Source organism: Passer domesticus, chromosome 17 (assembly GCF_036417665.1).
Source record: "Passer domesticus isolate bPasDom1 chromosome 17, bPasDom1.hap1, whole genome shotgun sequence".
Taxonomy (NCBI): domain Eukaryota; kingdom Metazoa; phylum Chordata; class Aves; order Passeriformes; family Passeridae; genus Passer; species Passer domesticus.
This window is the reverse complement of record NC_087490.1, coordinates 10,349,428-10,366,481: the sequence shown is the minus strand read 5'-3', so window position 1 is coordinate 10,366,481 and position 17,054 is coordinate 10,349,428. Positions and strand designations below refer to the sequence as shown.

At 51.9% G+C, this 17,054-nt stretch overlaps 2 protein-coding genes across 2 annotated transcripts in view; both read right to left on the bottom strand.

The window, feature by feature from the left end:
* Positions 1-11,354, bottom strand: part of TMEM116 (transmembrane protein 116) — a 29,010-nt gene extending 17,656 nt beyond the window's left edge. The window contains 11 exon segments of the mRNA XM_064392374.1: positions 531-604; positions 694-838; positions 1,562-1,700; positions 1,786-1,869; positions 2,290-2,339; positions 2,776-2,880; positions 6,550-6,681; positions 10,299-10,362; positions 10,506-10,552; positions 11,018-11,078; positions 11,080-11,354. Coding sequence (XP_064248444.1) covers positions 531-604; positions 694-838; positions 1,562-1,700; positions 1,786-1,869; positions 2,290-2,339; positions 2,776-2,880; positions 6,550-6,681; positions 10,299-10,362; positions 10,506-10,552; positions 11,018-11,078; positions 11,080-11,258 — 1,080 coding nt within the window. The 5' untranslated portion in view covers positions 11,259-11,354.
* A 914-nt stretch (positions 11,355-12,268) lies between these two features.
* Positions 12,269-16,884, bottom strand: ERP29 (endoplasmic reticulum protein 29). The gene is made up of 3 exons (XM_064392318.1): positions 16,721-16,884; positions 15,248-15,386; positions 12,269-14,038 (listed from the first exon to the last, which is right to left on the bottom strand). The coding sequence occupies exons 1-3, from the start codon at positions 16,838-16,840 to the stop codon at positions 13,536-13,538; spliced, it is 762 nt and encodes a 253-aa protein (XP_064248388.1). The 5' UTR covers positions 16,841-16,884; the 3' UTR covers positions 12,269-13,535.
* Positions 16,885-17,054: the final 170 nt, after the last annotated feature.

The window sequence follows — 17,054 nt, the reverse complement described above, 5'->3', positions numbered from 1 at the left end:
ATAGAGAAACTGTGCTGTTGTTTTAATAAATGTTTAAGGAATATATAAATGCTATACAAATACAGAATATATATTAAATATGTTTATATATAATAATTATATCATTTAATAAAATGTCTAACTTCTGCCTCAGGCACAGGAAGGAGCTGGACAAGTGTTATTAAGGAATCACATTAAGGGACATAGGGAAAACCAAACCAATTTCTGGGGATCCTTTCTAGTCCTATTTGCCACAATTTCCATGACCACAGAATCGGTGAGGTTGGAAAAGACCTCTGAGGTCACCAAGTCCAAACATCCACCCAGCACCCTGTTCACCACTAAACTGTTGTGGTGCTGGGATTTTGGGTACTGAGACCTTTTCAAGCCTGTGGAAAACAAAAACCACCAAACCAAGATCTTTGCAAAGCAAAAGCACAAATCAGACGTGGGCTCACTCAGCAGAGATCCTTGTCCAGCTGCAGCCAGCAGGGATGCAGGGCAGGACACTCAGGGTGAGAAGGCAGGAGGCTGCAGGGGCAGACATTTACCTGCAGGATCAGCAGAGCCATGTAGATTTTGCTGGTTGTTGAAGCAGTCAGTTTCAGCATTCCAAGGAGGACAGCTGTGGAAAGGGATGGATGAGAGGGTGAAGTTAACCCCACCTCTCTGGGGTTCCACAGGGGGATGCTGTGGGAGGAACTCTCTGCTCACCTGGGGCCCAGCAGCAGAAGAAGGCAACGGGGTAAAAAACCACCCGTTGTTCCACCATCTTAATCATGGCCCACTGCTGATCCCCCAGGAATCCTGTGGAGTTCACAAACCTCTTGTACAGCCCTCGGGCCTGACTCAGGATAACCTGGAAAAGAACAGGCAAATGTTACTGTACAGGCTGTGATCTGCTGGGTTCATCCAGGATGGATCCCAGTCTATCCAGCCTTTTCACACAGCACTGAAATCCTGTGGGAGGTGTTGCTTTGCATGTGGCTTTTTCTAAACTGAAGACTCTGAATTTATTTTAGAATTATTAAACTGTTTAGGCTGGAAAAGATCTCTTTGATCATGGAGTCCAACCATTAATCACCTCTTGCTGACCCATGCAGAAGGTGATCTCTTCTGCCAAGCTCCAAGCCTTTGAAATCCTGCTAAATATTTCTGGGATGGGTAGACAGAACACAGGACTCCAGATGGATTTATCTGGTGGCACAGTGGTATTTTCCCTTCCCTACCACCCCTTCCAAAAGGGAAGCAGCACCACACAGTTATTCCCCTGCCTTATTTACCAAGAACATGGAGTGAGCAGATAGGGGGGAAAGGATTGAAAACTGAGAGAAGGGTTAGATGGGATATTGGGAGGAAATCCTTCCCAGAGAAGGGGAAGGAGAAGCTGTGGCTGCTCCATCCTTGGAAATGTCCAAGGCCAGGTTGGACGGGGCTTGGAGCAACCTGAGACAGTGGAAAGGGTTCCAGCCCATGGCAGAGAGCGACACTGGATGAGCTTAAAGATGCCTTCCCACCCAAACCATTCCATGATTTCCCAACCCCTGGAGCCACCCAAGGGCTCCACAAGGACCAGCCTTACCAGGATGGCCAGGAAGCTGATGAGGAAGGAGACGAGGAAGACGCCGATGCCGTAGAAATGCATGGCGCGGCAAACGGAGCCGCTCAGGCCCTGCGGCTCGCTGGGGGGCTCGGCCACCTCCGTGTGCATCAGGAGACACCTGGGGACACAGGGGACAGCCTGAGCTCCTGCCCACCCCTGCACAGCAGCCCTGGGGCCGTGCCAGAGCGAGGGAGGAAGCTCACCCGTGCTTCTGGCTGAAGTTCTGGTAGCAATTACTGCTGTTGCCCAGGCAAAACACCGGCACCATGAGGAGGAAAGGGATCAGGCTGAGAGGAGAAAGGAGAGCACAGCCATGGGTTATTGCACTGCTCCACTTGGGCACTGCTTGGTTTTTCTCCCATCACTACAGAGGACCTTAAAGTTGTTTTTATTGGCACTGCTCTGGAAAAGTATTTTATCAGCTTTACCAGTGTCGGGGCTTTCATTTGTGAGGGCTAATCATTGGTAAAGGGAAACCTTCTGGAAAATCACATCCAGTTAATAAAGTTATCATTAACTTGGTTGAAAAAACCCTCTGACTCTGCTTTCATGAGGTCACTCTGCTCTTAATGATGAGCTTTACAGCTTTTTTAGTAAACCTTGCTTCGAAACAAGTAGGAAGCAGTTTGCCAAATCCACACTCTCCCACCAGGAAGAATTAACTCTTACCAAACCCACACCCTGTGCCAGGGAGAATGAAATCTTACCTTGACAAGATCGTTGCTATTCTGCCAACACAACTTGCATAATCTACAACCTGCAAAATCCAAAAATCTTAATTAAGTTATTTCTGCACAGCCCCTGGTTCACAGGAATCATCTTCCCCAGGGCATTTCAGCAGCTGAGGGGGATCTGCCCAGCCTGCTGCTCCTGAAATTCCAGATGGAATATCTGGGATACAAAGTTTGCTGTGCACAGCAAATGTCTGGGGAAGCTGTGTAGGGCTGATGGGTTTGCTGGGAAGAGCTGCATAAGGAATGTGCCATCTTGCAGGAACTGCTGGGGTATTCCCCAGCCTGGCCATGGCAGGGGTGGTGCCTCCCTGTTTGGGTGGGAGGGAGGAATTAACTGCAAGGAGAGATTTTGGTCACGGGGTGTGTGAAGTATTTGCTCAGCCTGCAATGCAGGGAGGTTTTTCATGAGTGTTGTGTCCTTGTCCCTGGGTTCCCAGCCTTTACACCAGTCCCACTCACCTGGGGAGGCACCCTGAAGAGGTTCTGGTTGTATTTCACCTTGAGGTCCATGTACAGGTGCCAGGTGTAGTTGACAGTGTAGAGAAAAGAGGCCACGTAGAATATCTGAGAAATAAAACCAGCATTTCAGTACTGGAATAACAATTCCTGGAGCATGTTCAGTTCCTCCCAAATCCCATGGAACAGAGGCAGGATGATGAACACCTTCCAAAGATGAGGGTTTGAGCACAGGGGCTGTGCTCACATCCAGCTGGGAAGAGCCAGGTTGGAGAGAGATTCCCACTTTAAACCACACAAAAGCAGCTTCACTTTGGCCTGAGGCAGGAGAACTAATGACAGCAGGACTGTCCTAGAAATAAAAATCTTTGTGAGGAGAGCTAATGACAGCAGGACTGTCTTAGAAATAAAAATCTTTGTGATCTGGCTCATTTTTTTGGCTCAGAGCCTGGCAATGAGGGTTTCAGAGGCACTTGGACCTTCTCAGTGATATCCATGTCCATTAGGAAACACAGCACAGATGTGACATTTAGATTTGCTTCTTGCATAATGAGCTCACTACGCAGAGAATTCACGGAAACAGAAAACAATTGGATATTTCAAGAGGAATGTGAGGGCAGATATTCTATGCCCTCAGCCTGAGTTAACATCCCAAAATCCCTTTCCTTCCTCCATGGGGAAAAGGAGAAAAGACAGAGCACACTGAGAGTTTCATAGCCTTTGATTGAGATAAGTCTAATTATCTAAAATTTCTAAACCTCCCCAAATATTGATCAGATTTGTTTCCAAATTCATGCTTACCCCAGGTTGCCTAATCAGACCATGTACATGCATGTGCTGTGTTTGTCACAGGAAACACAAACTACAGTGGCAAAGAGGAAGGGCTGGACAAGAATTATTTTTTTTTTCCTGTGGCTTTACTATCCTTTGCCAAAAAGATAAGGAGCACAGGTTTGCCACCCTGGTATCATCCACGGCTGGGAAAGTGGTGACTAAACAAACTTGGCCTCCTTCACTGAGGTTGTGAATGCTCTTGGCTGGCTCAAGAGGCTGAGTCCAAGGGCTGCCACAGGAACATTGCAGTGACTTTCCAGCTCATTAAATGAGTTTTAATGAGGGGCTGCTGCCCTTTTCCAACTGCTTCCAGAGAAGGCCAAAACAGCCCACAAGGATCATTCTTCTTGCACTTCAGGACGCCTGGGAGAGGCTCATGAAATATCAGTGCTGCCTTCTGGAACAGAGACCCAAACACCACTTGTGAAGGTGCCAGCAGGAAGGGAAGGGAATTCTGCTCTCCTGAGCCCCAGCTTTGGGGCTGGGGACAGTCCTGCAGCACTGCCCACGAGGAGATAAAGCAGAGACACAAGAACCCCTCATTATCCCACTTGTGTGGCTCCCATTGTGCTGCCCAGCATGAGCAGAGCCTGCCAGGACATTATTAGGCCACTGGAACTGAACTGGAAGAACGTGGGGGAGTTGTGCAATTATAACCACAATATCTATTCTGGACTTTATTACTGCAATGCAGGAGGAGGAGAGAATGAGGGACAGCAAAGGGAGCAGTATTTACATTCATATCAATCAAAGCTCTGGGGCTGAAAGAGGGAAAATCCCAGAAACAAAGCAATCTCCTCCTTTATGCCACAGTTTGGGCACTGGGCAGCTCCATCCACTGCAACATCAGCCTGTGATGACAAATAATGGCAAACAGCCTGAATAAAGCAAAATATTGCCCCGCTCCTAAGGCAGTGCCTTAAAACATCACAAGGACTCCAGTGTGAGCCTCTCCAAGGGCTGCAAACTCCACTGCTGGGCTGTCCCTGCCTGTCCTCACCTCGGCTCATCCGACACCTTCTGGGTGCTGAGGGCCCAGGTGCTTGTGAGACACCCAGAAGCACAGTGAGACGTTTATTTACTCATTCCATCAGCTTCCAGATCCCTCCTGCCCTGCAGAATCTGCTGGTTGAACCTGTTACCGGCTCCTTCTTATGCACAAGGTGTTCCCACCTCTCAAGGGCACTGCAGGGTGTTGGGTGAGGAGGTCCTGCACTGTCACGTGCCCTGGGGGAGAGGTTGCTATGGCAAGGGCTCAGTTTGTTTTAATTTCTCCAGAGCAAACAGCAGCGACAGCTCTTGCCAGGCACAATCCGGCTCTGCCACCCAGGCAGTCCCTGTGCTGTAGGACTGGTGGTGGCACACAGGAGAGGAGCCAGGGGACACTGGCTGAGGGCAGGGTGTGACTCTGCACACCCAGACAGTCCCTGTGCTGTAGGACTGGTGGTGGCACACAGGAGAGGAGCCAGGGGACACTGGCTGAGGGCAGGGTGTGACTCTGCACACCCCACCACAAGCCCTGTCCTGGCCCAAGGCCAGCTCTGCCCTCCCAGCATGAACACAAAGCCCCCACCTTGTCCCATCCTGTGCTGGTGTCCCTGAGAAGCACAGCCACAGGCTGGAAAAGTGAGGGCAGAACACAGCCAGAAGTGCAAGGGAGCTGAGAAATTATGGGCATGTTTTCCATAGCAAACTTATTTCTCCTCTAGCAGTGCAAATTGCCTTCTCCAGGCAATAAAAGCATCATACCAGCTGAAAGAACCTTCCCCCAGGCAAGGGAAACAGCTCAGGAACAGCCTCAGTCCTGCTTGCTCCTTCCACCTTCCAGCTCTGAAAGCCTCTCCCAAGCTCTCCTCGTTTTCCCATTTACCATCACCTTCAAAACCTCTTTGATGTTGTTCTGCATCATTCCCAAGTGGCCAAGTTACCCAAACCTCACTGTTTCTCTCAACATGAGCATACTGTGGAGCCAGCAGGGACCAGAGATAAGCCTGGAGTGGAACAGCTGCTCTCACCACCCTCAGCAACACATCTGTACCCCAAAAACAGCTGCTGAAACAACCCTGGGCTGCAGGAGCCCATCCCCAGACACACAACAGCCAGAACAATTCCATTCTGCACCTGCAGCCACATCCCTGCCCTCTCTGAGGCACATGGAGATCCTTTCCAGCTTTGGATGCTGCTGTTCCACGAGGAAATTCAGTTCCCTGTTGTGGGTGCCACCACACTCCCAGGGAGCTGCCTGAGCCCACACATGAAGGCTTCCAAAAGCTCCTTGCTATTTCCAGCCATATCCTTTAAAAGGAAAATTTATTCCAGAGATCATCATTTATGAACCACCAAGCTCAGCTGGACCCTGCAGAGCTTTTTGAGAGCTGAGATTTCCAAAGCCTGGTGTTGAAATGGGAACTGGGTAAGGTAACAGCAAACTGCCAGGAAAACAGGGCTCACCCACCCTGCTCCAACTGGTCCCCAGCACAGGGATCTGCTGGAAAGCAGCTGAGTCAATGGGGCACAGGCTGAGCTTGTGCTGATGGAGCATCCTTGGGAAGAACAAGAAATGGGATGTTCATGTGTGTAATTTAAGTCTGAGCTCAAGCAAGTCACAGAATGCGTCTGTTCCTGCCCAGGCTGGAGGAAGCACAAAGAGAAAAAGAAAAGCTGCCATGTGAGAGCAGAGATCCACGGGCATGGATCCAACAGGAGAGATCGAGTTCCATCTGCTCATTTCACACAAGCAACCACAAAATCCCACCTTCTCTTCCTCTCACACACCAGAGGAACCTAAACCCCAGTGCCATTCTCTCCCTTTTCCACACAAAGCCAAGAGATCTGCTAAAGCCTGTCTAGAAACAGCCCCCACGGCCACGCTCTGATCACCAGCGAGGTTAATTATGACAAATTACAAGGTTAATTATAGAAAGGGGTGCCAAGGCCACTCACCTGCCCCGTGGCCTGCAGGTTGTAGCAGATGAGGTCCTGCTGGGAGGTGGGTGAGCTGTAGAGCAGGGCCCCAGCCAGCCAGCACATGCCCAGCAGCAGATCTGAGAGGCTCAGGTAGAAAAGCGGACGCACCTGGAAAAGGGAAAAGGCTCAGCAGGTGTGAGTGCAGTCACAGCCCTCCCACCCCCAGCTGCAGTTTTACCCCCTTATCAGACATAAACATATTTAATACAGCCTTCCAAAGGTTTTTTTTGCAAGTGAGGAAAGTTTTTCAGTAGAAAAACCCCACTGCAAAGTTATTTTGAAAGCCTTAATTGAGGGGAAGTGGGGCATAAGTGGCACTTTGTGGAGGGATGATTTTACCCTCAGGGAAGCACTGTGACAACATTTCTGAGACCAGTCAATTCACCTGCAGCAAACCCTGAGAGCTCCAACAAAAAAGCCTCCTCTACTTTCACAGCCAAGCGAGTTCAAAGAAAAGTTACCAGATGAAAATTTTTCAGCCTCTACTCCTGAATATCATCCTTGTTTTCAGTCCTCTCAAACTCCTACACCAATTATAGCAGAAAAATTAATTATGGTCAGACATCAGTAGCAGGTTATCTGGTGTTATCTGAACACTGTCAACCCCCAGCTCTTCTGGAGAGACAACTCTCCTTGCAGGGGAATTCCACATGGATTTGTGCTCTCAGGAGCTGTTCCAGTGCACATTCCCTGCTCCAACCACCGCTTCTGCCACAAGACCCAAGAGCAGCATCAACACTTACAGAAAATATCCCAAATGTCCACCATGTTACAATTTTGCAGAACAGGACAGGATGGCAGGGAGAAGAGACATCATGTGTTAAATAAACTCACATAGAAATCAAACTTCCAGTAAACTCAAACCCTTCCTCAGGTCTGGAATGACTTGAAACAAACATTTTTCTAAGTGTTCCATGTCATTTCAGCTGATGACTAAGGTTGGGTTTATTTTACAAGCTGGATTAATTTCCACTGAGAGCCATTATTGCTGCATCTTGCTGGAAAGGAGTCACGTCTCCTTTAACAACAGTTTCCAGCCATTTCCAGTTTGCTCACACTGGCCAGGACTGTAAACACTGCAGGAAAACATTTGTGCAAAAATTCTGGCCAACATTTTCTTTGTTAGTGGGAGAGCAGAGACTTTGGAAAAGCAACCTAATTATCTACATTCTTAATTAAAGCCTTTGGTACCTCATTTTCAGCACCCAGGAGAGAAAATTGTGGTGTTTTTCTTTCCCTACAGAAAATTGTAAGGATAAACACAGCATGGAAATGCTTCAGCAGGCTTTGATTTTGTATTGCTTTTCATGGAGCTGAGTTTTTGGTGAGATTTGCCTCAATATTGTCCTGGAAGTAAATGTATGCCACCCATCAGGTTCTATTTGTTCCCATGTGCAGTGAGAGAGAGCTTAGGAAGACTGATAAGAGTTAAGGTAGATCTGATTGAGTCAGATTGGTCCTTAGGACACGAAGGAGCACAAGGCACAAAGATCTGGAGTTAATTTTAATTTGATTTCATCTATAAATGCCTTTTTTGACCAGGCTTTTCCTCACTGGTGCAGAAATGAAGGCCTGGCACGACAGGCTGGGGGCACTGTCCAGTTTGTGATCAAGGCAGGTTAAACCAAACAGATCTAAAATAAGCAAAGAAGGAACTTTTGCAATCAAACAGGTGATCTCTTTCTCCAGCACAAGTGCCCTTGGAGCAAGGCACTGCTGGTGGGTTTTGGCAGAGACCTGGATAAAGAAGTAGGTGACACAGGGGCACGTGTGGCTCTGGCTTGAAAAAGGGGAAAGAAAAGAACCACTGGTATTTATAAAATAGAGGAAGGCACTGCAAAGATGTAATGATTTACATCCTGGCAGCTCCAGCTGCTGCACACACGGGGATTTGGCTCTGTGGCCATGGCCCAGGCACATGCTGAGCTGAAGGTTCTTCCTCAAACCTGCTGAGCTGAGGTTTCTTCCTCAAACCTGTTGAGCTGAGAGTTCTTCCTCAAATGTGTTGAGCTGAGGGTTCTTCCTTGCTTGCCATCACCTCTTCTGAATTATTTAGCTCTGGCTGAAGGGTTTTATTGACCCCACAGAGACAGAAAGCAAGCTCCAAGAATGCAGTATTCGATTTCTGAGGTTGAGGGCAGGAAGGGAAGTGTTTCTAAGATCCTTCTCCTCCCAGCCTCCAGAGCTGTTTATTTTTAAATGTTTTGCTGTGGGTCCTCATGACTCAGGGAATAAGCTGTTTGTGGCAAGCTTTGATATGGATCTCTTCCAACCCTTTTGTTTACAAACTTCCACTTCAGACCCGAGACATGAGGACAAGAAGATGGGGAAGTTAATGGAGATTTTGTCACTTTTGAAACCCAGCACCAGATCTCCCCTGGCAGCAGAAGAGCCTTGGAAGGCTGATGCAAACCAGTCCCTCCAGCTGGCATCCAGCCCTCCCATCCAGATTTGCAGAAATAATCTGAGCAGAAACATCTGGACCCTCTGGAGCAGGAAGGGGCCATTGTTGACCTGGAGCCATGTGTGGCTCATGAGCAGCTCCCAGGCCACAGCTCCATCACATGACTGAGAGCAGAAGGGCTCCTGAGCAACCAGGCCATGGAAACCAACAGGATGAGGCTGCTGAGTCACAGCAGGACACTGCCAACCCCTGCTCCATTCCAGAGAGAGGACCCAGAAGGAATCACATCTGGAGCTTTCCAGGTGCAGATGTGGTGGAAAGAGACTTTGATGTGTACCTTGAGCAGCATAAGCTCAAGCAGGTTTTCCATCTCAGCCTTTGTTCTTCCCTGGGGATGCATGGAGATCTCCACAGTTTGTTCTGGATGTGCTGGGCAGAGCATTTCCAGGAGGCTGGCTGGGAGCAAGGTCCTCCCTGCTGTAAATGGGACAGCTTTGCCCTGCAAACATGGACCCATGCTCTCCTTCCCACCGTGTCATCCAACACTGTGTCAGTTGTCTGCATTCCTTTCTTCTCCAGGGATAGCTCCACGAATTCCCTGAAAGTCCCATTCTCTGTGCTGCAGATCAAACCCACGATGTACAAAGAACATGAAGATGAAGGAAGGACAAATACAGCTGCTGCCAGCTCCACTGGATTTCCGTGTGCTCCACAGGCCACGCTGAGCCTGCAAACCCTGGACAGCAAATCCCAGCTTCACAGGGATCAGCTTGGCTTGCTGCCCCCAGGAAGTCCTGGACACACAGAGGGACTGCATGTGGACACCCAAGCCTGGCAGGATGGGATGGAGGGCTGTGGGGTCAGTTTTAGTGGCACACCTGCCCAGAGAAACACCTCGGAGACAGCCAAAAACCAACACTTATAAAAGCATTCCTGCAAAGGCAGCTCCAATTTGCACTCCAGCACCTTTGTGCACAACTCCTCAGCCCCCAGGAGTTTGGCTCCACTGAGGAGGGCACACTAAGAAATCCCTGCTCCCAGGAATGACTGGAGGACTTTCCTGGAGCAGCAGAAAGCACGGGACTAAGGAACCTGCCTCCCCCTGCAGAAGCACAGGTTCAAGGTCAGTCCTTTCACCTCCTACCAAGACAAAGAGCCCAATTCTCAGCAAGCCCTTTGCCTCCCAGCTATTAAACGAGGTTTAACCACATCACCCTGAGACCTGCAGCTGCTCCTAGGAGAGAGTCTGTGCTACAGGTGTGACCCACCTGCAGGGACTGACACCACGGCTTAGGGAGGGAGAAGGAAGCTCAGACCTTACCTCGGGGGACCGCACTGCATTTTGGAAGACGGCGTAGGCAATAATTGAGCTGGAACCTACAACGCTGAGAAAACAAAGCGCAGGTTGGAACGGGAGCGCGTCTGCCTCGCTGGGAGACGCGAGTTCTCTTTTTTTTTTTTTTTTTTTTTTTGCTTTTCTGGGTAAAATCGTCTTCGCGACGGTAACTCTATGGGCAGCGTGTCGTACCTGAGCATGGCCATGGTGAACTGGATCCACTGGAGCGCAGAGTAGACCTGGGGAGCAGGACGGGAGGGAGCTCAGGTGACACGGCCCCAGGAGCGGCAGGAGCGCCCGGGACCGCGGGGAGGAGCGGGCAGCGCGGACCGGGGACCGGGAGGAGCGACAAGGACCGGGGATCGGGATAGGAGCGGGCAGCGCGGACCCGGGAAGGTGGACTGGCGGGTCCCGGGAGGAGCGGGCAGCACGGACCGGGCACAGGGACCGCGGAGTCCCGGGGAAGGACAGCACGGACCGGGGACTGGGGACAGCGGGGTCCCGAAGAGGAATAAGCAGCACGGATTGGGGACAGTGACCGGGGGAGGATCGTGCAACGCAGCCGGTGCCGCCGGCACGGAGCGGGGCTCAGGGCTGGGGAAGGACCGTGAGGGGATGGACGAGGAGAGACGCGCACAGCGAGGTCCCGGGGAGGGGGCAGCCGCTGTCCCTAAGGGGTCCCGGTGCCGGCGGGGCTCGCTCACCTCCTGCCAGCCCCCATCCAGCCGGTCCGCCTCCGCCGGCAGGGCCATGGGTACCGCCACCGCCGCCGCACCGCTCCGGGGCTGCGGGCACCGCCCGCGCTCCGCCCCGGGGCCGCACCGCGCCCGGCCCCCGCCGGCGGGGCCGGCTGCGGGGAGCGCCCGGTGGCAGAGAGGGGCTGAGGGGACAGGAGCCCTGGGCAAACAGCGGGAGTGGCGTCCCGGGCACCGGCGTCCCGCGCATCCCTCCGGGGGCAGAACCGGCCGAGCCCCGGTGGGCGGGCTCGCTCCGGTCACCGCCGCCCCGGGCTCCCCTCACGGAGCCGCCCTGAGGCGACCCCGCGGAGCCTCGGTCCCGCCCCTCCGTGGCGTCACCAGCGCCGGGGGCGGGAAGGCGCTTCGAGGGGCGCGCGAGCGGCGGCGGCTCTGAGGGGGCGCGCGGGGGCTGCTCCCCTCACAGAGCCCGGCACGGCTCCTTCAGAGTCCCGCGGGCTGCTCCCCTCAGAGAGCCCGGCACGGCTCCTTCAGAGTCCCGGGGGCTGCTCCCCTCAGAGAGCCCGGCACGGCTCCTTCAGAGTCCCGGGGGCTGCTCCCCTCACAGAGCCAGGCACGGCTCCTTCAGAGTCCCGGGGGCTGCTCCCCTCACAGAGCCAGGCACGGCTCCTTCAGAGTCCCGGGGGCTGCTCCCCTCACAGAGCCAGGCACGGCTCCTTCAGAGTCCCGGGGGCTGCTCCCCTCACAGAGCCAGGCACGGCTCCTTCAGAGTCCCAGGGGTTGCTTCCCTAGAAAAACCCGAGCATGGCTCTTTCAGAGTCCGGGGGCTGCTCCCCTCAGAGAGCCCGGCACGGCTCCTTCAGAGTCCCGGCGGCTGCTCCCCTCAGAGAGCACGGGCATGGTTCCCTCAGAGAGCCCAGTGACTGCTCCCTTCACAGATCCACGGGGGGCACGGACCCCCTCAAGTTCCGATCCCATCAGGGACTGCTCCCTTCAGAGTCCCGGGGAATAGTTCCCTCAGTGCTTCGAGAACGGCTCCCCTCAGGAGACGATTTCCTCAGGGTCTCGGGGGCTGAATATCTCCACACAGCCCTCCCAAGGACAGCCCACCCTGCCGGGTCCTTCCTCTGCCGCTCCTGAGGGGACAGCGCTGGGCCAAGGGACACCCTCGGCATCCCTCACCTCACTTCAGCAGTCACAGCCTCCCCTCTGATCATGGAATTGGCAGTAGTTTCTCTATAGTGGTTTAAGAAGCAGCTCTGAAGTGGATTTTTTTTTTATTATAGCATTATTAATACATTTTATCTCGCAGCAACATCTGCTCCTTGTACCCACCCCAAGATTCAAAAGGCAGCAAAGCTCCCACAGGAATCAGTTTTGTTTAAAGCATACTCTTAAGGTAAAACTCACAGGTGTTTCTCTTTTCAACTATTGTCACCCTGACCAGGACTTCAGCATCTTCCAGAGGCATCCGAATTCCACAGAGTGTGAACTGCACAGTTCTGAGGACTGACCTGATCCTTGGACCAGGCATCTCCTTTTAAATAACACAGATGAGGCTCCTAAGCACACAAATACTTCTGCTTCCTCTTACAAGACCTTATTTTCAAATATTCAGAACTACCAAACACTGATGAGGCTTTAGTTTGAGAGTGTCACTGATGACTAGTTTGAGAGTGTCAATTGTTTCTGGAGGGTAGAAAAACATTTTGTTCATGAAGCTTGGACAGGCAGAACACCTCTTCAACTATAAGAAAACTCATCTAAATTTACCTCTGAAAACCGGATTTTTTGCACAAACTGGTGAGACTGAGTGTAATAGCACCTCAAGGAGACTCTGCCCTTGCTCAGAACTCACTTCACTCACTGTGCCAAGGATTTCAGGAGAATATTTGATGAAATGGCTGCTCTGGACAGAAAATGAGGGGCAAGCTGTGAACTGTCTTCACTGCCAGCATTTGGCTGATACCCAAAGCAAACAGGGACAAGAAGCCATGGAAGGAGAAGCCAGAAAAAGGAAGCTCTGAGTCAACAACAGGTAAGAACAAGACTTAGAGCCAAAGTGGGACAACACAAGGCGTGTGAGGGGTAGATTAAAAAGCATAAAACCCAAGGATATCACGGACAGGGAAAGGTGGGGAAGCAGAGGGCACCCAATCTGTACCTTTTCCAACATGTAAGATGGAATGAGAGACTGAATTTTGTTATTTGTTAGCCAGGGAACAGCTGTAAAAAACACCAGGAATGAGCTTCCAGCCAATCTAGAGCTTTTTTTTTTTGTTGTCTGCTTTAACACTGTTATTGGATAGCATTACACAATACTTGCTGTGTCTTGCTCTTAGGTGATTTTTCCAACATTTACAATACTGTGTTTTTAAGGAATGTCTTCCTCTTGATCTTCTAAACTGAGAACCCCAGAAGGAGATGTGCTGCCCTCTTGAAGTCAGCGGGAAGTTTGCTTGCATTAAGGAGAACTGGTTAGGACTCTTGACAATGTTTCACAGCTTGTAGAGAGTTCTCCAACACATCAGAGCTCATCTTTTTCACCACTCTTCTTCCGGAAAGAAGTGAGGATGTTGAGGCTTTTCTGGAGCTCCTCCTTCTTTCCATCACTCATCTTGTTCTTCTCGATCAGCTTTGTGATTCGGACGACTTCGTTAGCAGCAAACTCCTCTCCCTGCTCCAGGATCTTGCTCATAATTTTCAAGTATTGCTCTGCTGACTTCTTCTCGGTTTCTTTTGCTTTTCCTAAATTCTCCTGCCCCTTTTTCAGGAGGGCCTGGCGATCAGATTTCTCTGTGGTGCTCATAAACTTGCTGGCCAGCACATCATACTCCTTCAGGCAGCCTGGCATCCCCAGGTAGATGCCACTACTCTTCAGCCAGCGCTGAATAGCCCCAGCCTTGATCTCACCACTGTAAAGTAAAGGATTTTTAAAGTCACCATCCTGGAACAAGTAAAAAACAGGGAACTTTTCCTTGTCCAGCTTGTACTTCTCTCCCAGCTCAGTGTTCAGTTTATCACCGTAATCTGTCAAGGGACAAGGAAACACAGAAAAGCAGAGTTAATAAAAAATTAAATTAGGATTCCCTCCCACACAAATATTTGTAGGCAGAGCTTCAACATGTCCTAATAACCTGTCTGCCAGGAAATCACAGAGCCATGGAAATATCCTGAGCTGGAAGGGACCCACAAGGATCGAGTCCAACTTCCAGCCCTGCTCAGGACACCCCAAAATCCCACCCTGTGCCTGACAGCACTGCCCAAATACTCCCTGAGCTCTGGCAGCCCTGGCCATTCTGTGGAGAGCCTGTTCCAAGGAAATGCCACACGCTGAAATAAAAACACCTCATAAAATCATTTGTGCAGGGCAAACATTCAGTGGCTTTTCCAAAGAAAAAAGACTTTAATGGTGTTTTGCTGTGACTGTGAGAGTGTAAAACATTGGCAGGACCTTTTGTATAAACCCTGTCCTTTTATGGGAAATCAATACCCTTTTTTCCTCTTATTTTCCTCTATCCACTGATTTTACAGTTAAATAAAGAGTTTTTCCTGTCTATGTGCAGAGAGTGATTTGGTTCTGACAGCATGCCAAGCTACAAGACATTTACTCACCTTACAGAAATTATATTTATTCTTGAGGACAGAAAACAAAGCCATTTCAAATATGCTACTTAGAGAATTCCACATATGTTTAGAAATACCAGAGTGGGTAAAACTTCACAGTTTGATAATTAAGCCTAAATTCTTAATTCAACCCTCAAAGCCAGAGCATGTCAGGTGACAGTGATCTATTCTTCACTCTTTTTCTCTTAAATCCAGTCTCAGTTACATCGAGTTAGAGCAGCCACAGTGCAACAACCCCTTGCTGTGCTGCATGGAATTAATCACACTAAATATTCATTGTCTGACCAGGATTGTGGCTAAAACACGATTCTTGTGAGGTCTGTTCCCTGCATGTGGGACAGAAAGGTTTCTCTCAGCAAAGAAGGGGGGAAAAAAAAGGCAAGAATTGCTGAGGATGAGGAGGTGGCAGCAGTTCAGCAGCGTGGGCTGACTCCTCATTACCCAGCCCAGATGGATAAGCAGCTCTCCCACGCACAGCCAGGCTCAGCCAGGGCAGAGCTCCACTCTCACATCCATCCCTCCCCTGGAATCCTCAGAACCTGCAGAAATCACACTGAAATGTATCCCCTCCTCAGCAGCCCACGCTGTTTGCATGTACTCAGAGTTCCTCACCTGATATTCCCACTTCAGCCACCAGCAGATCCTCACTGGAGCCTGAGCTCTCCGCCAGCTTTTTAAACTCATCTTGTTTCTCACCGTAGGGATATTGTGTGTCAAACTTCACAAGGACAAACTTATGCTTTGGAATGACCTAAAACAAGAAGTAAAAGGGGAAAACACAAGACAAAACTTGATCATTTCAGGTCTGAGCAATCTACAAGTCACCAAAAGTTGTTTTTGCTTGTCCTTTTTTTCCTGTGCAAGGGGGAGATGCAGAGGAGAATGGAAATTTTATATAATTATGGCCTTTCAGAAATGACTCACTGTCGTGTGGAGGAAAGACTGAGCTTTGGGTGTCTGAATTCCTGCATCAGATGATAAAGATAGTACGTGGTAGGTTTGGGGGATCTGATAATGCCTTTAATTATAAGATGTGCTTATTGTAAATCTGACTGGCATCTTGGAAGAAGATCAGCTAAAGCATTTTCCAGTGGGACATGAAGAGGAGAGTACAAAGGTACTGTCATTGTGAAGTGTCCCAGCATGAGAGCTGCACTCCTGGCTAGGAGGAGGCACAGGAGGCAGTGCAGATGCTGGAGGTGTTGCACTGGTACATGAAATGGAGAATTCACATTCAATTGATTCCTTTTCACTTCAAAGGCTCAGATGATGCCTTTTCCAGTTAGTTTGGCAATGGACTCTCTCACCCCTTGAGGGATTCTTCCCTCCCTGCAGTAGAAGACCTTGCAAAATCTTTTTGTTCTAGCGAACAGGTTGAGGTTGCACCACAGCTCCCCACCTACACAGCGCTCGGCCAGCCCTGCTCGGGCTCTGCACATCTGCATGCACGGGCGGCTGCAGGCTCCGTCCCGGCCTGCCGAGCGGTCAGTGTCCCGGTGGGGAGCGCACAGGGCCCTGGGAGGATTCCTGCCTTACAAAGTGATTTAGTGAAGGGAAATAAAAAAAAAGATGAAAAAAAAAAAAAGCCTGTTGCTGTTGGATGAACAAGTGAAACCACCCAAGCAGCACGCGCTCTATCCCCGCACGGTGCTGCCCTCCCTCAGCGGCACAGACAGCGCGGCCCCGGCCGAGGAGCGGCGGCTGCGGCCGCACCTCCCCGCGCCGGTACCGCCGGTACCGCCGGGCCGGACCCCGCGGCTCGGCTCCACTTGGACCGCGCCGATTGGCTGCCGGCCGCGGCCGCCGCGCTCCCATTGGCTGGCTGCTGCGGCCGCCGCGCTCCCATTGGCTGACTGCTGCGGCCGCCGCGCTCCCATTGGCTGCGGCGCGGCCGCTCCGCCGGCACCGAGCGCTCCCCGCGCCGGTGGCGGCGGCGGCAGCGACCCCGCGCCCGCGGCCCCGCCGCGCCCCCCGCGCTCCTCCCGGGCCCCGGCCCCGGCGCTGCCGCCGGCCGCGGGGGACACGGCTCGGTGAGCCCTCTACGCCCGCCCCCCGAGCGCTCCGGCAGGCCCGCCAGCGCCGTACCTTGTAGAAGGTGATGGTGTCGAGCGGCACGGAGCCCTGGGTGTGCAGCGTGCTGCCGCCGGGCAGCACCAGGCCGAGCAGGCAGAGCAGCACCGAGCCGGCGGCAGCCGCCGCAGCCATGGCGGAGCGCGGAGGGAGCGGAGCTGCGGAGCCACGTGACGGCGCGACGGCCGCCGCCGGGGGCTCGCCCCGCCCCGCCCCGCCGCCCGGGGCCACCGGGGAGCGGCAGCGCTGGGGGCGGGCGGGGACCGCGCAGCAGCAGCCCCCCGGGACAGCACCGCTGCTGGTGCCGGTGAAATAAGGACACGGGAGCGGCTGCCAGCAGCAATTCCAG